The sequence below is a fragment of the Tasmannia lanceolata genome, unplaced genomic scaffold (assembly GCF_043159265.1).
Source record: "Tasmannia lanceolata isolate RefF3 unplaced genomic scaffold, GAP_Taslan_0.1 ptg000037l, whole genome shotgun sequence".
Lineage (NCBI taxonomy): Eukaryota > Viridiplantae > Streptophyta > Magnoliopsida > Canellales > Winteraceae > Tasmannia > Tasmannia lanceolata.
The window spans coordinates 61,312,001-61,334,381 of record NW_027518714.1 but is presented as its reverse complement, the minus strand read 5'-3'; the positions used below and the strand labels follow the sequence as shown (position 1 = coordinate 61,334,381).

The 22,381-nt window shown below is 38.4% G+C and overlaps 1 protein-coding gene across 1 annotated transcript; it reads left to right on the top strand.

The window, feature by feature from the left end:
* Nucleotides 1-503: 503 nt before the first annotated feature.
* LOC143860092 (lipase class 3 family protein) lies at nucleotides 504-22,027 on the top strand. Its single transcript, XM_077370603.1, has 14 exons — nucleotides 504-987; nucleotides 2,882-2,991; nucleotides 6,599-6,661; nucleotides 6,758-6,950; nucleotides 7,107-7,211; nucleotides 7,307-7,437; nucleotides 7,638-8,214; nucleotides 9,087-9,152; nucleotides 9,323-9,399; nucleotides 12,668-12,949; nucleotides 16,814-17,153; nucleotides 17,251-17,403; nucleotides 20,431-20,970; nucleotides 21,578-22,027. Exons 1-14 carry the CDS (start codon nucleotides 745-747, stop codon nucleotides 21,764-21,766), a joined length of 3,069 nt encoding a protein of 1,022 aa, XP_077226718.1. The 5' UTR covers nucleotides 504-744; the 3' UTR covers nucleotides 21,767-22,027.
* The last annotated feature ends 354 nt before the right edge of the window (nucleotides 22,028-22,381 follow it).

The window sequence follows — 22,381 nt, the reverse complement described above, 5'->3', positions numbered from 1 at the left end:
TTGTGGACGCCCTATTTATGTAAGGGCTTTTCAAATGAATGCTTTGAAGCATCTTAGCAATGTGAGCCCATAAGAGGTTTGTGCACTCTGCAAACAAACTTTTTTATCATTTTATATATGGGAGATGACACATGCACGCTCCCATTATGACGTGAAAAGTAGGCAACTTTAATGCTTTTTTGACGTCGAATCACGTTATAAGGGGAGCGTGCATGTAATGGGGGGGAGTTAAAATATCATCTCCCTTTATATATACACTTTTTTCATAAATGAATGAAAACACTATTCCTGTCAATTTGTTTATGAGAACTGACTCATCAAAAAAAGAAATGATTTATTTGCCCCCTTTCTTGCTGGACCACCGCTGTAGTCTAAAAAGAGTAACCTTAAATACACTAAACAAGCAAATGGGGGTGGCCCATAGAAGAAAACTGGGCGAATGAAAATACTTTGGAAAAGGGTTGGAAATATCAGTTCCCATATCCATCAAAAACTAAGAATATCTCTATCATTTGTCCAGAACCCTCTTCCGAAAAAGGAAAACGCATTAACGTAAGATTTTCCAAAACACCAAATAAAAACCCTTTCCGGTATAAAACTGAAATCCTCTCCTCCCTCAGATCTTCGATAATAAAAACCCTAATTCGATTTCCTTTTTTTGCTCTATTCTTCTTCTATTTGAACATTCCCGATTTTCTTTGTGATCTCGCTTGATCTGTGTTGTTTTTATTCTTCGTATGGGGGATGGGATCGCTGCAACAGAGATTCGAATCATGGATCCGAGATCAGAGTGGAAAAATTAGGGTTTCATGGCCCCAATTGAGTTGGCCATGGAAGAGCGAGAGAGAAGAGAGGAAAAGGCTTCAGGAAGAGTACGAGAGGAGGAGAAAACAACTTCACGATCTCTGTCATTCTGTCAAAGCCGATTCGGTCTCCGATTTGCGCGATATTCTTTGTTCCATGGTCCTTTCCGAGTGTGTTTACAAGGTAATCTTTTTTTTTCTTTTTTCTTTTCTATTCTTCAATCCATGAGATTTTATCTTTGGTTGTGTGTAAAACATTCAGAGAAATTTGACCTTTTGTTTGTTAAATACCAATGCCTTATGTTGATGTTCTACGAATCTAGGTTTGTTGAATGATGCGAACTCGGTTTTATAGCGATTGAGGGCTTCTTTTTTTTTTTGAATAGTGGTAAAGTTAGTAGAAGATGCTATTGAGGGATCTATTTTCAATTCTGATGTTACTTGCGAATTCAGTCTTTACTCGTCTTGGGATGCAAATACTGATCTCAAGTCATGTTACATAACACAAATAAACAAAGAAAAAGATAGAAAAAGAGGGAGAGAGAGGTTGATTCAAGGCAACTGCACCTCCCAACTGGACCCCGCGCCTCTCTCTCTCTCTCACACACACTCACACGAGAGAGAGAGAGAGAGAGAGAGAGAGAGAGAGAGAGAGAGAGAGAGAGAGAGAGAGAGAGAGAGAGAGAGAGAGCAACTTGAATTTTTCCAACCCCTTTGCTGTCCGCTGAACAAGACTTGGAATCAGGAAATTTTCAAATTCCCTTCCTTCCATTTCTTTGTCAGCTACGTCTTATTTTCCACTTCCAATCCCTTTCCCAGCCACTACCGCCATCCAAACAGACCTTAGGTGTTCGTTATTTTTAAACCACTATGGATGGTTGTATTGCTCATATGATTGTTTCAAAGAGTATATTTGTGCTTATTCTAGCATTTCCTGAAGTTTCATCTTTAAATTCTATCATTTGCATATGTTTCAACTTTCAATGAAACGGAAATGTTTCTGTTTATAGGAGACCGAAACCAAAATTTAAAACCTTGGCAGGGTTTTAAATTTTTCAGATTTCCCCAAAACGACCGAAATGTTTCCATTTCCGTCCCCACCGAAATGAAATCTACATGAATCCTTCCACATCATTATTTACCTGAAATTTTGACCGAAATTCCCTTCGTTCGACCGGAATTCCCAAAATTCGACCGAAATGGCCGGAACAACAAAAAATTGGAACGATGTCATGATTTGCATTTCATTTCATTGATTTAGAGAATGATATTTATTAGGCAACATCATTGAATTGCACAACAAAGTTACCGTATCTTATGCATGGGATGTTAGATTGGCATGGGACGAGTAATACCTTGTAACTCCGTGGTATGTACATAGAGTTGGGGTCCTTAGAGGGGAGACTGGTCATTGTACTTCTTTATTGACTCTATTGTTCTAGACATGTGCGACGACACATGTCACTAGTTGTTCGATGGGATTAAGCCATTATGGATGATTTTCATGCTTATTTGATGGTTTCTAAGTATGTATTTGTGCATTAAGCCAGTATGGATGACTTTATGCTCATTTGATGTTTTGTAAGTATATATTTGTGCTTATTCTAGCATTTCCCAATGTTTCATCTTAAAATCTCATCATTTGCATATGTTTTGATATATTTATGTCATTTTACAAGATTTCCATTGAAACCAAAATGTTACCGTTTCCCGTTTCCATGCCACTGAATCCAAAATTTAAAACCTTGGTGTAGGTGTTGTTTGGCTGCTTTTGTTGCATGGGACTCAAATTTCTTTTATTTTAATTCTCAATTTGCTTTTTTATATGCTCTTTTCTGATTAACAAAACTGTTGTTGTGGCCATTTATTTTCTTCGTGAGTTCGAGTTCTGTTTAAGTGTATCTAAGAAGTTATGTCCATTTGGTGATGTACTTAAATTTGTTTTATTTGTTTTCATCTCTGTTGTGAGAGGTTTGTAGAGGAAAGTGGGATATGCACTCGACTTATTCATTAACTTCAAAAGTTAAATTGTAAATTTTCCTTGTGGTGCTGACTTGTGATCGTTCTAAAAACAACAGAGGCCGGCTGCTGAGATGGTTCGAGCAGTTAACAAGTTCAAGGCAGATTTTGGAGGACAAATCATTTCTCTAGAGCGTGTGCAACTTTCTTTAGATCATGTACCTCACAGGTTTCGTACAATATAATCCTCAATGGACTTGTTTTCTTCTCTAGTTCAATCTTAATTGAATGATCCCTGTCAACTTCACATCAATTATTATGTGAAATCTCCAAATCTTTTTTGAAATTGATGTTGAGAAACATATTATTTTCTTGTACTCTCATTTCATCTTGCTTATATTTGTGTTTTGCCTGTAATTCTCATGTAAGAGTTTTTTTTGTCGTTTGGTAATATTTCATTTAAGTGAAATAATATTGGATATTACACGGCGGGCAATTACTATTTTCCACGAATTATTTTCCTTCTTTTCTCTTCCCTCCTCACCCTTTCTTCATCCTCTCTTTAATATTCTAAAGGAATCTACATGTTAACAGAGCAGATCTAGATTCGGCGTTGTCAAGATTCTCCACCCTCTCATCCGAACAACATCAAAGAGTCTAGTAGAAGTTTTAGTTCATTAAATAGAGAATATCTACCTATCCCGAAGCTGTATGACATTTAAAACCTTGCTTCCACGGCGCCGCGGACCATCCAAGAAAGAGATCAAAGAGTGTAGTAGGAAAGACCCATCTGATGCCAAACCTACTAAGCACTCTACTCAAAATCTCCTGAGCCATTTTACAATGGATGGGAGTTGATCTACAGATTGCCCGGTCTCAAGGCAAAGTGAATATACTGCTGTTGCATTTTCGATTTTGGTTTATGCATTTGGTCAATTCAGTTTCGATTTCGATGGAACAGAAATATTTCGGTTGTTTCGTGTTGTTAAAGCAAGAGATACCAGTAAACAACTCAGAGGAGAATGCAGACTATACAATCTTACTAAACATCATACTTTATAGTGCCCATATAGACTTAGCTTTACCATTAAAAATACGTCTATTATCCTCCTTCTACCATTCCAAAAATAAAAATAAAAAATTATCCTCCTTCTGCAATGCCCACAAAATTGCAGGGAGGCATAGATTCCAAAGCAACTCACCCGTAGCCAATCACGGTGAAAATGCCCAAGACCTCACCAACTTGCAATTGATCAGGCATAACCAAGGTTACCTGGAACGCGGTTGTTCCAGTACGCGGTATGGGAACGGGTACGGGGTACGATGGTAGCCCGGTACGCGGTACAATGAGGGTAGGCTAAGTCGGTTTACGATTTTGGCTCGTTGGTCGATTTGGAACCCAAATTTGGGTGGCTCTAGTACTATATATATATATATATATATATATATATATATATATATATATAATTTCATTTTATAGCCCATGCTACATACATTTAATAAACAAAACCAAAAACCTCGTGTATGCTATTCACATATATTCAAAATAAAAATTCTAGTTCCAATCCAATGCATAATATATAAAATTTGAAGATCTTCAAATATCACTAAATTAAGTACCAACATATATTGCATTCTCAATCTTAAATGAAAGCAAACAAAAATAACTACCCATTCTTAAATAAAAACGTAAAAACATAAACAAACTAATAAACTATTGTGCCACTCTTTTTTCTTAGTCCACTGAAGTGTTCCCTCTTTATACATCTCTCCCTATCTCGCGGGTCGCCCGGGTCGCCATTTTTGGCGATCCGGGTCGCAATCGACCCACGTTTCGGGGCGGCGAACCCGGATCGCGGGTCGGAGGGTGGCAAGGTGATCCCGGTAACATTGGGCAACCCAAGAAACTCCAGAGAGAAATAAGAGTGGAACTCCAAAGGTTTGATGCAACTTGGCTATGGATCAATAAGTGGTCAACCGACTCAACATCCGCACAACACATGGGGCATCGCTGCATCGGTTTATAATGAACCGCTTAACGACGAATCATATGATCCATCAAGATCCTATCTAAATAGGCCATTCAGGGATTCTTGAATGCGAGGTGGCACCAAAATGTACCACAATCAGGAATGGCTACTTGAGGGATTGGTCATCATAACACTTGTCATGACATAGCATTTGTCGCCTACTCTAATGCTTAATATGATGCTCTTTTTAAAATTCTTCCAAAATCCGAATAGCTCCAAGTGCCATAACCCAATGATCTAGAACGTTCTAGTGTCAACCCTGCCGCCCATACTTCCTAACAATCACCATTCAACACAAATGATCAACTTCCTTCCCAAACTGCCACAACCCCCCTGACAGAACTTTTTTCATCTCCCTAATACTTCTAATACTAAGGCCACCTTTTTCAGGACTTAAAAACTTCCCTTTGGCAATATCAAAATTCAAAACCCTAACTCATCCCTGCTGGACCTGGATTTCTCTAAGAAGACCCATCAGGACCTCTCCAATGTGGACCTCAGTTTATTGTGGTATCCCACGATACTCATACTTCCGTGTATGATGAGCCGTCTGTTTTCCTTCATGTAATAGAGATATCCTTGATTTTTTAATCAAGTTGAATCTTTTGGCTTGATTTCCCTTTGAAGGCAATGGCCACAAATTATCCAAAACCTTATTTTCTGATCGCATATGAGGGTTAGTGAGATTGAAGGGTCAATTGTTTATCTAGAAGCATGCATTTTTTAAATAAATTTCTAATTGTTCCCTAAATGTGAAAGAGTGAGATATGCATTAAAATGCTTTTTCTTGGTGAACTGTCATTGAAACTGGTATGGTTAATGGAATATGTCGAGAAAGGTGGCACCTCATGAACGATGGAAAGCCTTGCAGCAGATATGCAACACAATATGGTAAAAGGGCACTAGATGTATTGTGTCTATTTAAAATTGTACGGGATACTAATTAGAAATTTAAATAATATTTAGTGACCTAAGTGTGATAGGCACAGTTAGATTTGAAAGTCCGACCAAAGTTATCAAAACGTGATTTGGCAAAAAAACGGGACGGAAAAATTTGAGTTTAATACGTTATTAGTTTAAAAAAAACATAGTAAAAAACAGAAATACAAAAAAATACATTTAAAATTTTGTCATTTACAAAATATAGCGGGGGTAAAGTTAGAAAGTTGGCCAAAAAAACATGTTTAATAAACATTTTCCTAAAAAAACAGAGTTTTTTTTTATTGTAAAAGTTTTAAACGGAGTATTGAAAGGCAAACCAATAAAACGCAGTTTAAAACAGCGTTTTGCTAACTATGGCCCTGACTTGGTTTCTGCTGCTGTCTCTTTCTTTTTGTGAAGAAAATCATGTTATTGGATCTGTTATTTCTTCTTTTATCTTGGCCATTCCTCTTGCTTCCTTTTATGACGGATGAACACAAAGTGTGCTGACTGCTTACCGTTAAAATATGGTATTGTACGCCTCTAGGGGCACTTTTTCACTCCATATGCAACTCTTCAAAGAGTTCAATTTTTTCCGAGAAGCTCAAAGAGTTCATTCTACCATTAATTTTTTATAATAAAAAAACTCGAAATTACTCCCTTCTTTGAAACTTGTCTTCTCTATATTGTATTTTTTATATGATATACACCGATAAAAAATGTCCGGCCTTCTTTTTTCCTGTAGCCATTTTCCTTCAATTACATGTGCTCTCAGTCATATATTTGTTCACTTGGAAATGTTACGTGCAGTTGTCTCAATATAATCATCATAGCTTGCTATTGCCCCATTCAAATTAATCTGCCTATTCCCCCTTCTATTTACAGGTATCTATTAGCAGAAGCAGGTGATACATTATTTGCATCGTTCATTGGGACAAAGCAGTATAAGTGAGCTAATGACTATGAAACTTTTCTTTCTCTAAGCTTCAATATCCATTGGGGTTTATCCATGTAAAATATCATTTTTTTCCCTTTTCCTGGTAGGGATGTCATCGCTGATGCAAATATATTGCAAGGGGCCATATTTCATGAGGATTTTACAGAAGGTATTGAAGAGAATGGAGTTATTAAATCTGATCAAGTTGATTGTCAAAACAAGAGGGGAGAAAATCTTGGAAAGCCACTTCAACCACAACCCAATGACCTGAAAGATAAATCCAAACCTGCTGCTCATCGTGTAAGATACATTTTCATCTTTCCAGGAGATTTTTTTATTTAGGTTTATTGGACATCAAATGATGTCCTACCTGCAGGCTTATTTTACAATCCGGGATCTGGTTTATGGTAGACTTTTTACAGTTCTAGATTGCCTCATATCTCAATTGTTATCCAGGGATTCTTGGCTCGTGCTAAAGGGATACCGGCATTGGAGTTGTACAGGCTTGCACAGAAAAAGAACCAAAAACTTGTCCTTTGTGGACATTCACTAGGTGGTGCTGTAAGTATGATATGATTACTTTGCTTCACTTTGGGTTACTCATTCATGCTTATTCTTCAATATATCTTGAACTCCAGTTCTGCTTGTCTTTGCAGGTAGCGGCATTGGCCACCCTTGCCATTTTGAGGGTCATTGCATCTTCATCCCCATCAAAGGAAAATGAAAAAGTTCCAGTCAAGTGTATCACTTTCTCCCAGCCACCCGTTGGAAATGCATCTTTGCGAGAGTAGGTTTCCTGTAATGATTTAGAGCTATTATTTACATTTTTTTTATTTCATGTTTAGAATTCAACATTAACTGGCACTAAAAGTATTAGGATATCAGCTTCTTGTGGGTGTTTTGACTGTCACCTAGAAACTTTCCACAGAAACTAACTGTATTTTTTTTTCTATGTTTCACATTTGGTTTACATGTTTCTTCTTCCAGTTATGTTCATAGAAAAGGATGGCAGCATTATTTCAAGACTTACTGCATTCCAGAAGACGTGGTGCCTCGTATCTTGTCTCCTGCTTATTTTCACCACTACACTTCACAACCTTTACAAACTCCTATTGATGTTACTGGTGAATCTTCGGTGAAACCCAAATATGAGGCTGGGAGATCAAGGGTGATAAAGCGTAAAGGGAATGATGGGGAACAGCTCGTATTGGGTGTGGGCCCTGTTCAGAACTCCATCTGGAGACTTTCTAGGCTTGTACCTTTAGAGGGTGTTCGGAAACAGTTGGATAGGTTCAAGCGAACAAGAGACGAATCAGGAGAAACTTCTTCAGCGGCCGATTCTGGCTTAACATCAACACTTGATGAAGTAGAAGCTGTGCCACAATCTCTTGAGATCCAAGAGGGATCTGATGGAATATCTCTTACTCCACTATCTGATACAGATAGAAGTTCGTTAGATGATTCCAACAGCAGCTCCATAGCTGGAAAAAGCAATAGTAAAAGTTTGGATTCTCGTAGATGGGGCAGAGTGCCTTATCTCCCATCATATGTACCATTTGGACAGGTACTTGTTTTACATACTCTTTGGTTGTCTTACTTATACTTTTAGTTTATTCATATGCACTTCTATGTAGAGAGGAGGACAAATTATTCAACTTCCAATTTCTCGTGATTCTATTGGTATACGTCTCATGTTATAAATAGTGAATGGAGTCGAATAAAACAGCCCTACAAAATTTCACCTGCGAGATGGATGGTTCTTAGATGCTGTCACCGGAGAGGATCACTTTTTTATTATTTCAAGTGACTAAAAGTCGTTCCAAAAATATTGAGCTAAGAATTAAAAATGAGTTGAGAATGAGTCCAGAGAACGGTTAAAGAGTGCTCTTCTTTTTTCCCATTCTCTGGAGAGAGAAATCAATAGAATCCCTTCAGAGAATGGTTAAAGAATGCAATCTATGATTCTGGAATAATGATATATAATTATTGAGTGCATAAGGCTTCCGAACATAGCTATAATGAAAGCTCCTTTAGGATGTGAAAACTTGGGAAATGAGTAAGGGCTTAGCATGGGTTTAAGATGAACACGACCATAGAGATTTAATTCCATGTAAAACTATTGAAGATTTTTACACAATAGAAAAGAGTAATCAATCACATTACTTCATTAGTTATTATCGTTACAAATGAAGGGTCTGTAAGTGGCCTTTTCATCCCGTAAGTATACTACAATTTTTGGACCTAAATATGCCTAAAATGCTATGTAATAGATAATAAAGTAATAAATCGCTTAATATTCTGATATTTGTTTCATTTGATATTAAATAGAATACTGACAACTTTTATATTCTTTTCAAACTCATTAGCATGCTGTTGGCCATTTAAAATTTTCATCTAGTCATGGATTCATCTGATAAAAAATTGCCTTCATCTCAGCTTTATCTCTTGGGAAATTCATTGGTGGAATCACTATCTGATGCGGAATACTCAAAATTGACATCGGTACGAGCTTCCTTTGTTTCTTCATTCGTTATTATAATACATTTTGTCTAACATGGCTCATGAAAATTTGAGTAACATGTCATGATATTGTTCTATTTCTGCAAGCAATAACTAATTGTAGTCTCTAGACACTCATCTTGGGTGCTTTCTGCTGGCAAAGGCATTTGCAGGTGAGGTCTGTGATTGCAGAATTGAGGGAGAGATTCCAATCACATTCAATGAAGTCATATAGGTCGCGGTTTCAGAAGTAAGAAAACTGGAATCTGAATCCTTGTGTGAATATATGGCTGATTGATTTTATGCATTCATCTTCTCCATACAGTGATCTCGATGTTGTATGCTTAAAGATTGACACCTATCCCACTTTTAATCATTTGGATTTTCTCTATTGCCTATGAAACTTCCATAGCATCTTCAAGTTGCCTGAGATCATGTTCGCTACATTATGCTGATTTTTTCAATAGCTTAGGTCTTTCTTTCTTAATGTTGTCAAGAACTTTATTTATTTATTTTAATTTCTGAAACGTCTTATTGAGTATTCTATCACACATTGCAAGTTCAATACCAGTGCCTGCTTGTTTTGTATAATTGTTAGTTTTTGGGTGAATTAGGTAAGTTTCCACTCTAACCTGTCCCTATTAAGCATAGGCCCTCATATATGAGGATGAGGAAGCTCCTTCGTTGGTTAATACACAAACAGATTGAATGATGAAATTTTATTAATGAAAAGGGCAAAGTCCAATGACCGAGATGGTCATACAATATAAAAAAAAAAAAAAAAGGATGACGAGCAAGTGAAAATACTACTGGCAAAATACAACAATATGGTAAAGCAGAAAAGAGAACAGTTTGTAAACCAATACGCTGTCAAAAAGGGTGTTGATCAAGAAGTAAAATTGTCAAAGAGGGAATTGGTCAAGAAGTAAAGTTGATTCTTTGGCAAACCCTGTACATGCATGAACATCTGCATTGGAGTTGGTGGACCGCCAAACATGTCGAAACTCAATGTTGTATCCCTTTAAGACATCATGGATTTTCCATATAGCATCGATGAATCTCCATGGGTATCTGGCATCATCTCTTACCCATCTGACCACATTGAGGGAATCACCCTCAGTGATATTCTGACCAATCCGGGATTGATCTACCAGTTTAATACTATGAAGAAGAGCATGAACCTCCGCCTCGCTAGAATTCTTTACCCCGATTGGTCCTAAGAAAGCCCATAATTTTTCTCAATCAACACTCAAAAGACCTGCAATACCATTTAGCTTCCTAGGAGGAGATGGTTCCCACCTTGGCCGCGGATCCTCCTTTTAGCATCTGTTCAACCTAATCTCCTCCTAGGACTTGGGGAACGAGGTCACCGAGATCCCTCTAAAGATTGGAAGTTTTGTTGCCCACTGAACAACTAAAGAAGAAATTTTCCTCTGCAAGCTGCATGCTCCTTCAACCTAATCTCCTCCAAGGACCTGTGGAATGAGGTCACCGAGATTCCTCTAAAGATAGGAAGGTTTGATGCCCACTCAACAAACAAAGAAGAAATTTGCCTCTGCAAGCTGCATGCTCCGTTTGAAACATCATTGAAAACTCTCTTGTTCTTTTCCTTCCAAACCCGCCAATAAGTGGCAGTAGAGAACAAGCATGAAAGGATCTTACCTCTACAAGGCCAAGAAGCAAATACTCATGACTCAAAATGATCAGTGATGGCTAGGTGGAACCCAATTCTGAAGTGACCTAAACGAAATATCAAAGCTTGCACGTGAAGCTACAGTGGAGAAGTAAGTGGTTAACATACTCAATATTGGAAAGGCATAACACGCAATGGGTGGCAATGATCTTCTGTGTTCTGTCTATTACGGAGGTGGTCAACGACAGGTATCTTATCAAGGCAAGCTGTCCTACAAAATAAATTAACCCTCGGAGGGGATTTAACCTTCTAAGCTCTCCAAGTAGACGAAGGGATAGAATTATGGACGCGATGTTTAAAAAAGGATCGTACAATGAAGATACCAACCAATGTCCATCTCTAAACTCCTATCTTTTTCGTGTCTCTTAATATGTGTCAGGTTAATTCTAGACAGGAAAGAAGCTACACTATCTATCTCGTAATTGAAAAAGTTCCTTTGGAATCCTATATTCCGGTCCACAGTCCCATTGATTATACTATAATAATCAACCACACCACACCACTCTCTTCATGGGAAGTCACATTAAAGAACAAAGGAGAGTCCGCCTTTAAGGTTCTATTACTGAAACATATGCCTAGCCAAAACATATTCTTCTCCCCATCTGCCACTCTGAAATGAATCCTTTTATGAAAAAGAAACTTAAATTTCATGATATCACTTCATACTATATTCCCTCTGCTCCTTTATTCATCCAAAGTATCCCACGCTCCATAATTAGATTCATATTTTGTATTCATTTCAATTCTCCAAAGATGCCATCTATCTAATCCCAACTTCCATAGCCATTTCCTCAATAAGGCTTTGTTCATCTTCTCAACCTTTTGAAACCAAGACCTATCTCTTTTATGGGCTTGCAAATATCATCCTAATTTACTAAATGATATTTTCTATTCTTTTCTTTGTCATCCAACAGAAAATTTCATTGAAGTTGCTCAAGCTAATGGATCACCGATATCGGGCAAAGGAATAGCGACATGAAATACAGAGGAAGGTTGGCCAGGATAGCCTTGATCAGAGTGATTCTGTCTCTTTTTCTATGAAGACTACTATCCTTTCCACTCTATTGATCACCAGATCCTTAAGACTTTTAGCCCGTCTGCCAATACACAAGGGGGTTAGATATGAGTTAGGGATGGCACCTTTCTTACATCCCAAAATTTCTGCGCTCGCCTCTATTTCCTGCTCTTCCATCCTAATTCCCATGACCAAGGATTTAGTGAAGTTTACCCTTTGGCCAGACATTGCTTTAAAGCATCTAAACACATACGAGAGCAACTGGTTCTCATCCTAAAGGCATGAGACTCTTATCCATCACCTTTTGACAAAATGCCTTTATTAATTCCCAGAAGTCCAGTACATCCTGCATAATTGTGAATATCCCTCACCTAGACTCTCACGTACCTAAGCACGGTCAGAATTAGACCTTTTTTTTATATATATTCCTTTATATATTGGTACAAGCATGCACACACAGCACTTCTTTCTTTTGCCTGGGATTTTTCTATGCAAGTTTTACCACTTAGAATGTCTTCTTACTGTGATGGGGTTGGGTATGAGTTGCTGATGTTAGAAGGCAGATTGTTTTGGTGGGAAGTGGATAAATGCGTATAATTGTGAATTTTTGGGTGTCTTTATAATATGGTCTCTTACATTTTTTAGTGGAACTTCATTTGCACAGTTGTAATTGAAATGTGCTTCTGAATGATCTTACCTGCAAGGTTACTTCATAAATGGTCTGTCACTTTTGAGTTTTTTTTTTTCTCGTAATGAGTTTTTTAGATTGAAGTTTTAGGTATCATGGTTCGTGATTTCCTTCTCTTGCAGAATCTATGATCTGTGCATGTATGTCAATGCTTCTCCCTTCTTGGGGATAGAGCAGTTGCCACAATTTCCACATTTACAGCAATGGCTTGGCCTTGCAGTTGCTGGTACTGTAGAACTTGGAGATATTGTAGAGCCCCCTGTTATCCGAACAGCTACATCTATTATTCCTCTTGGATGGAGTGGTGTTCCTGGTGAGAAGACTGGGGAGCCATTGAAAGTTGATATCACCGGTTATGGACTACATCTGTGCAGTCTTGTTCAGGCACAAGTAAATGGTAACTGGTATTGCTTTTGCTCTTTATCTCATTTTTGATATTTTTTGGTTCTTCTGCTAGAGTCCTTTGAGGTTTACAGAATGATAGAGTTGATCCCAAGACGCAGACAGTTCACCAACTGATAACAACCCTGTAAACAAGCTGTGTCTTCCCAACCCTCTCTCTCTCTCTCTCTCTCTCTCTCTCTCTCTCTCTCTCTCATGTCTAACAGAAAGTATACATATTAAATTTAGCCAAACACGTGTTTTAATTGAGTAGAATACAAATCATCGCACAACACAAATTACCACTTTTCGCGATTAGGAAATTCCTTCTTGAATCTTTAGTAATCTAATAGCTCTCCAAATTGAAGATGACAATCCATTCTTTATATATATATATAGGAAACTGTTGGTGGGCTTAAGCTCATATGGTCACCAACCTTATGGTGCGCTTAAGCGCCCAATCACATGGGTCCCACATTTTCTGTGGTGATCCAAACCATTCATTTGCAAGGTCCTATCGTAGATAAGGGGTGTACCAAAAATCAGCTCCATAGGATCATCCTAACCCCTCCATTTGTGGAGGACAAAACTGGGCAGATTTGTGGATGGGTTAGGATGATTCTCCAAAAATGGATGGGTTAGGATGATTCTATGGAGCTGATTTTTGGACACCCCTCATCTATGTAAGGACCTTGCAAATGAATGGTTTGGATGACCACAGAAAATGTGGGACCCATGTGATTGGGCGCTTAAGCGCACTATAAGGTTGGTGAGCTTAAGCGCACCAACAGTTTCCTCATATATATATATGCAGCCCTTGCGTCCACCTAACAAAACTTGTACTTCTTTTCAGCTCCTACGAGTAAAAACTTCAGTCATTGAACCTGTTCTGCCATGAGCTTAGATGAAGAAAGACACACAATGCTAATGTCTTTGAGTTGCCAAACTGATGTTGGAATCCTGCACTCTCACGTCCTTCATCATTTGTTGAGAGTCTAGCTTTATTGCTCTCAGTAACTCTTGCATGACGTTCTTTCTGTACTGCCCCATACAAATCTTAGGCTCTCTTATAAGTGAGTGGATGCAATATCTTATATTTTTTGTTCTGTTGATGCTTCTGAAAAGGTTACCTCCTATGATTTATGATGGATGCCTATATTTTTCTTTGAAAACATATGCACAGGCAGTAGTACAAATGAGAACCCTTTGTTCAATGACCCAAACTATCTATCTGCTACTGGGAGCTGCTTGCCAATATTTTGTTGTCTTATAGGATGGACCATTTCCCAATACTTTTGATTTTTAATTGTCCGTGCTTGGTGCTTTTCTGATAGTTTGTTTTCTCCCTGATATTTACATTTGCCTGAAGTCCCATAGTTTTAAAACTCCCCGCGTCCGCGTCAACTTTCTTTTACCTTGGCCGCGCTCTGCATTGTGCCGCATCCTCATTCCGCGTTTTGCCCTACAGAGTCGATAAAAACTCCTTTGACTCTCCTGAATTATGACCGCATCAACCGAGTGCTCAGCCGCATCAACTGAGTACTCGACCGCGTTGTGCCGAGTCGACTAAGATTTTCTTCGGCCGCTTTCCGTGCTGAATCCGCATTTTTAAAAGGGAAGAAATGTATTGGTTTTGAAAATTATAGAAACGAGATAATAATAAAGTGGGCCCCACAGTAAGGAAAGACCTTCCCTTTGAAAATTATAGATACCAAAGAAGGTAATAGTGTGGGTCCCACAGTAAAGAAAAGACCTTCTCACCGTACACTCAAACTAATTTTCTCCTTCCCTTTTTTATTTAGTCTCCTTGTTCTCCTGTTCTTCACCCAAAACGAGAACTAGAAAGCGATGCAGTGGCGGGGTGGTGTAATCGCTGCCTTTGATGGAAAGATGCTGACTGGTCGGCAATGCTTCGTTTGGAGGAAAATCCGGCAGGGCTTTGTGTCGACAGAAATCTTCGGGTGGAAGGTGGCTATAGTTCTTCACCGATTGGGTTGAAGTTTGGTTTCTGATTGTATAAACTACTGTTTAAAAATGCTTATGTGACGTGGAACGCGGCCAAGAAAAATCCTTGTCGAATTTGCGCGCGGGCGCAGCCAAGAAAGTGGTTGATGCGGTCATAACTAGGGAGAGTCAAAGGAGTTTTTATTAACCCTGTAGGGAGAAATGCGGAATGTGGATGCGGTGCAACGCGGAACGTGTCCAAGGTAAAAGGGAGCCGACTCGGGCGAGGTCCGAGTCGAGTCAACGAGTTTTTAAACATTGTAACAAGGATGTGGGCCGGTGGCAGAGGCAGTCTGAACTCTCAAGGCACTGAACCACCGTCGATTTTGGTGGCTCCGAAGACCTTGGAGAGAGAGAGAGAGAGAGAGAGAGAGAGACAGAGAGAGAGAGAGAGAGAGAGAGAGAGAGAGAGAGAGAGCTAATAGGGAGAAGATCAGCATGTGCGAGAGGGGGAGAGAGATCTTGAGTTCCAAGTGAGGGAGAGATTTTAGGTTGACAAATCATGCGGCGACGACTTACCTGACTTACTCTCTTCCTACTTACTGTCGTTTGGGTGGTAAACTATTTCGATAATGACAGGAGAGAGGGTAACTTACGAGCATAAAGGGGATAAATACGTGAGTCTACCCCTGTTGGAAGAGCATACATTTTATGGTAGGGGGTAAACGAATGTTTTACCCCCTATTTACCCTCACTGGAAGTTTTCCTGATGATTAAATGACTTGTGGATTGGAGTTATTATGATCCAAGAAAAAAGGGATGTGGATTCTTTGACAATATAATTAACTCTAGACATTTAAAGAACAGCGCAATAATCTTCTCCACAGCCATGTATATATGTGCTAGTGGTCAACGTTCATGAATTGGGGGAACACAATAGGAATTAAGAAATCTGGTGTTGTGCAAGCTTTTGGAACAGGCATGCATGATGCTTGTATCTGAGACTGATCTATGTGGTCTAGGTCCGTGCTGGATCTGAAATAAGAAGGGTTTTGAAACATTTTTGCGTGAAGTTCTAGGATCTGAAATAATAAGGGTTTTGAAATATTTTTATGTGAAGTTCTAGGAATATACTGCAAATGCAAATAATAAAATGTAAAAATTGGCTTTTTCATATTCCTGGATCTAGAAACAAGGTGAAGCTCATAACAGAGGCCAACACAGTTTCCCACTTTTAACTGCAGTGATGCATGAGCTTTTCCTGCATTATGTAGTCAGAGAAAAAACATTCCTCCTCGTTGAGAAAGCTCAACCACAAGGGTGGGCAATGACTGTGTCTCAGTTTTGCCTCCCGTGATTTAACCTACTGGAACTGTTTTGATGTCCTTTTCACGATGTGTGAAATGGATCCTCTTGCAATCTCTTTCCTTATTTTCTCTTATTGTACTTTCCGTCATATATTGTTCAACAAAGACAATGTATGCCAATACACCGTGGACATGATACTTCCCTATTTATGTTGATGCTGTAAAGGAAAGACAAAAAATAATGCTACATATTTTGAAGTTTAACTTAGATGCTTTGGGCCCTAACCATGTTACTTGATGCAGTTTCAAGTTATCCAGAACAAAATCATTCTTCACCCTACACCACTCAAAATTACACAGTATCACTGTTCCTAGTCCAGATGTGGATTTTGTTGTTACAATTGATGAGCTTACTCATAAACACAACCCTCGATATCAGGGATTGGGCCTGTAGATCAATTGGACGAGGCTTTGTGCTTCAACCTTGAGGTTGCAGGTCAAATCCCAACTTAGCTAACCAAAAATGAGGAAAAAAAACTCCGAACCATCAGCTTGCTTTATTCTTCATTTGATTTGTCCATTAAGTTTCACACTTTACTGTGCATATCATGAAAAAAGCAATGTGTTTCTACTCAGGTGTTCAACTATTGTGGAATCATTACCTTCAAAGCCACCATACCCTTCATATCGCGGCATACAGCCCGATTTACAAAAGATGCGCGTCTTAATTGGTGCACCACTGAAACAGCCCCCAAAAAATAATGATGGGATGGATTCTCTAAATTCCAGCTTTCTTTCCCAGGCATCAGACACGGTCAATCCCAGTCAACAATATAACATAAGATTGTTTTGTGAAGGAGAAAGCATCCAGACTGAAGGTTTACGTGGTTTCTACATATGTTGTTCCAGTGATTTTGTTACTGTCTCCAAGGAGGTTTATGTCAGAACTCGTAGGGTGCGGTTAGTTGGTCTTGAGGTATTTATTTTGTACCCAAAAAATTTATTTGACTGATTGATTGGCTTCTATTGTAATGGGATGGAATGCATGTTGATTGACCTTTGGTTTATTGCAGGGTGCTGGTAAGACTTCACTATTTAATGCAATATTAGGTAAATGTAGACTAGCAACTCCTATCAGTCTTGAGACTATGTATCCAGATATGAATGCACAAGAAGGAATAGCTGGTGGATTGTGCTATATAGATTCAGTAGGAGTAAACTTGCAGGTACTTTCTTTTCTCAGTTGTACAGTAGCCTTTACTATTACTTCTTTTAAATTTCTGTTTCTATTTTAAATTTCCTTTTATTATTTATAAAAGATTCATATAAATTACATGTGTACGCACTAAATTACTAGACATGCGCGTTCTTACGTACAACATTTCACATGTAATTTATATGAATCTTTTATAGATAATAACTACACTATAGTTTACATGCAATTCATATAAATATAATTATGCAATACATACGATATATTATACCACTAATACACTTACAGTTTTGGTTCCGGTATGCATTTTGGTGGTGATGAATATAGAAATATTTTGATCGTTTTTGTCAGTTTCAATGGAAATTTAAAACCATGACTATGCTCTTTTCTATTGTTGGGAACTTGTTATGCTTTCAATTTCGGTTTTGTTATGCTTTTTTATCGTGATGGAAATGGAAACATATCAGTGTCAGGTGGAAATTTTGTTGCAAATTCTATAAAATTATGAAAACATATGGAAACATATGCAATGATGGACATTTAAAATGAAACTTTAGGAAGTGCTTGAATAAGCACAAATCCCTGCTTAAAAACCTTCACTTGAGCAAAAAACCACTCGTAATGGTTTAACATTGTCAAACAATTAGTGGCATGCGTTGTTGTCACTCATGTATGTTAATTCAGTGCCTGTCATATTTCATATTTATTCATATAAATATTTATACGTAAAACATGCAATTCATATAAATATAATTAGGTAACACATGCTGGTATTGATACGACTAATACACTTATGGTTTTGGTTTCGTTATGCATTTCTGTTTTGGTATATATTTCAGTAGAGGTGAAAACAGAAACATTTCATTGGTTTTGTGTTGGTTTCGATGAAAATTTAAAACTATGGAGGTTGTTTCTAGGTCATCATGAAGAAAGACTTTTAACATCCAACTACCACTGGCCAATCTTTATTTTCAACATTAGAAATAAACATCATAGCAAAATTAAGGCTTGCAACCAGAGCAAACGTTCCACAGTAATCATGACCAACAAGTTAGGGTGATCGGTTGTCTGCTTGAGTCGTATCCTTCAGATTTTTATTATAATGAAAAGAAAGAAAATTTTAATGAATTGACCTATTCTAAGACCACCCAATTGAGTGAATAAATCCTTTGAATCAATTCATTAATGACTTCTTTTAGAGCCTGAATCGAAGGGTGTTTCAATATGATTTTTTTACTGTTCATTAAGTCTGGTGATTCCCTAGTTAATGCGTCATTTTGTAAACCATAGCCCACTCCACTTGTGGAGACATGTTGTACAGCCCATATCCCAAAAGATCACACCTAATCATGAAACAAAATGCATGGGAAAGATGTGGTTATGATATCATACTATCGATAGAATTATCAAATATTACCTACGTAGTTGCCAATTATGTTCTTAAAATAAATAAAATGTAATGGCAATTGTGTACTACTCTTCAAAGCATCATAGTTAGGGTTCTTTCAAGTAGAGCCAAACATACCTGTGGTTCAAACCCAAAATCAAAGCTGACATCATGGATGGGCCTTTGCAGAAAAAATTGCAATGATTCAACGATTCTAAATGTGCTAGGGCCCGCATTTTTGGATGGTATGAACCAACCACACGTGGCACATGTATTGTCGGCTACTTGGAAGCACCTTAAATAATGATGAAGAACATTAGATCATTTCCCAAGTTTACATTTCGTAAGTAGCTTACCTTTCAAAAAAAAAGAAGCTTAACTACCTTAAATACATAAAAAGAGCCAGTGTGTCTTCCTTGTAGCTCTTCACACACCTCTATTGCTGCGTAGGTCGACAAAGAGGTATTTTTAACCTGTTGTCAACTTTCATTGTCCTCCATGCATCACTAATGAAATATTTTTTGACAAACTTCTAATTTTTGGGTAGACATGTTAATAAAAGTAGACATGGTGACATCATGGATTATGTGCATGTCTACTCTATACTTACTTTTTCTTCAATAAAAGCCATGTTAATTAAAAAAAAAAAAAAAAAAAAACTTCTAATTTTGGGGAGTCTTAATATAAATGGTGAACTAAGTAATGGTGAACTAAGTATAGAGTAGACATGCACATAATCCAAAAGAAATAAAATCATGTAGGCAGTTGTGATGAGTTTTGCTGGGGGAGCCCTAAGGATGACCAATAATAACAGGGGCTTGACGAGATCCGGGATTTGGTGATGATCATCCGCCCGTCGCTAATGCATATGAGAAGATCTGCAAATTCAACAGCGGACGAATGGGCAAAAGCGAGTGTTGATCGAGCTTCTATCCTTTGCAAGGAAGCTATACTCTGAGAGCTTTGTTTGTTTATGGTTTTTACTTTTGCATGCATTGTGGATCGTTTGAAAGATCAAGCTCTTATCCGGGGACAAGAGTCTTGTCCCTGTTGTATGCTTCATCGTTTGGATTGAAGTAAAATTCAGTTACCTTTTCAAAATAATAATAATAATAATAACAGGGCTTGAACATGGGTCCCCTCAGTGTGATTGGGAGAGCCGAGGCAACCTGCCTCTTTTTTGAAATAAAATTTAAAATTTATTAAAAAATTGGCATTATTGCTTCGAGCCTTAATGCATTATATCCTCTCCAACTCCCAAGAACTCACCAGAATTTGAATCCCAATTAACAGCCAGTGGTCTTGTACATCATCCTTGTCTCTGCCCCCTGTGGATGGCCGAGATACCTAGTCTGAAAAAATGTCGATATGCCAGTTTTGGGTTCCAAGGAAATGCCAGAGACGATAGTGATGAGAATCTCATTGACGGGCGAGCCAGGCTAGAGAGCAAATGAGAGAAGCCTCGACAAGGGTCGCTGGATGTCTGATTATTGCGAATCTAGGGTTCACATGTTTATTTATGGGAATATGCACTATACATTCTCGTAGTATAATAAACAGATAGTAGTGTAGCTTATATCACATTTATTGATATAAATCTTTATGGATATTTGAAATATCAACAACTTGTGGCTGTTTGCTTTTCTGCTACAGGAGTTACATTTAGAGGCTACCCGTTTTCGAGATGAGTTATGGATGGGAGTCCGAGATCTTAGTAAGAAGACCGATCTGATTATTCTTGTGCATAACCTATCACACAAGATACCAACATATCTTCAGTCAAATGTATCCCAACAAAAACCCGCCCTTTCACTTCTCTTGAATGAGGCCAAATCACTCGGAATACCTTGGCTCCTCACCATAACAAACAAATTTTCTGTCAGTGCACATCAGCAAATATCAGCAGTTAATGCTGTCCTGCAGGCATACCAGGCCTCTCCAAGCATGACTCAAGTTACCAATTCCTGCCCTTACATTACACCGGGTGGTGCAAGTGCTCCTCAGTCGTGGGGCTCAACAGATGACAATGATTCTAATGGGAGGGCGGCTGCACAAAGGTTTCTTCTTGCTCCTATTAACTTGGTTCGGATGCCTTTTCAAAAGAAGGAAGTGGTTCTTCCTGTTGAGGGTGTAACTGCTCTTCGTCAACTCATACACCGGGTGCTTCGGAGCCATGAGGAGACTTCTTTCCAGGTAAGCTATATTCAACCATTCAATTGTTTTGAGCTTCAATCACCTAAATAAGCATTTCTCTTGATATTCCTAGTCCAGAACTAGTGCGCTCTGCATCTCATAAAACTAGTGTCGTTGAAAACTCGAGAAATACCTTCTCGAATAAGGATCAACTACGATTTGCAGTAAACAAAAAATAAAGCAAGAAACACAATCACGCAATGCAGGGAGACAATATTTACATGGTTCGGCAGTGTGCCTAAGTCTACGGGAGAAGATATTCACTATTTCGGTCTAGGGTTACAAAATCTCTCCTTGGCGAAGAAAACACAAAGAAAAACTTGCTACCCGTAACCTAACATGTGGCTTATGTATCAATGCCACTACATAGAGAAAATTACCAAAATACCCGTTACCGCAAACCCGTGTGTGTGTTCGTGTGTGTGTTACGCACAGTAGGCAGTCAGGGGTCCTGTATAGTGCCAGAATACAAGAAATTTGCACAACAATTATGGTATTTGTAGACAAAAATGATCTCTTTTCTCATCTGAGTGCTATCCTATTATCTCATTTTATTATCAGTTCCTTTACGACTTAGAGTCAATATGGTATGGTTTGTTTCACGCAGGAACTTGTCAAAGAGAGGTTATTGCTGGAATCAGCAAGAGAACAGGCAAGGGCAGCGGAAGCAAGTCAAGATTCTCAAGGCAAGGGAAACTCCATTACTGCTGCGGCTGTTGGTGCATCTCTTGGTGCCGGGGTCGGCCTTGTTTTGGCAGTTGTTATGGGTGCAGCATCCGCTTTGAGAAAACCTTGAGATTCCAGTTTTTTAGTATTTCTGACAATCTGAGAACACTACTGTTGGCCAGGCCAAGCAACTCTTGATTTTCCAGATATAAGAGAAGGTTTGGAGCTGTACACTGATTTTGAGTCTTTTGAGTTATAGCTTTGTTAATATATAGGTTCAAAACAAATGTAGGTTGCCTTGCCATAGATTCATTATATTTATATTCGCGATGATTCATCTGTACAGACAATGAAAACTCTAATTAGAGTCTATCCAGGAGGCTTGTCTTCATGAATTTAGTAACCTTAGGATTTTCTTTTTCCAATCTTTCTCCGTTTTAGTCAGGTGGATGTAAAGATGTGCATAAAGTTGAACGTCTCTGGTATTCAAAGAGAAACATTCTATTATACAAAGATGAGGAAGGAATCGGGTGCATGGCAGTCTATTTGCTCCTCCAGGGAGCAGTTCAAACCCCTTGTAGGATTCAGAGCGGGGCGGGGGGATGAAGTACGCTTTTGGGTCGATTTGTGGTTGGAAGAGGTGCCCCTATGTCAATCATAGGGGCATCTCTTCTCACTTGTTGTGTGTCCCAAGCCATAGGAACAGGCACAGGATCAGCTCCCAGTTAAGGTGATGCAGAGAAGC

Bases quoted from the DNA above. Each gene is read 5' to 3' on its own strand.
- LOC143860092 (XM_077370603.1), top strand. From the start codon at position 745: ATGGGATCGCTGCAACAGAGATTCGAATCATGGATCCGAGATCAGAGT. The intron at 2,992-6,598 runs GTTTCGTACAAT...TTCTATTTACAG, and splicing joins TTAGATCATGTACCTCACAG to GTATCTATTAGCAGAAGCAG. The intron at 9,153-9,322 runs GTACGAGCTTCC...AGGCATTTGCAG, and splicing joins AATACTCAAAATTGACATCG to GTGAGGTCTGTGATTGCAGA.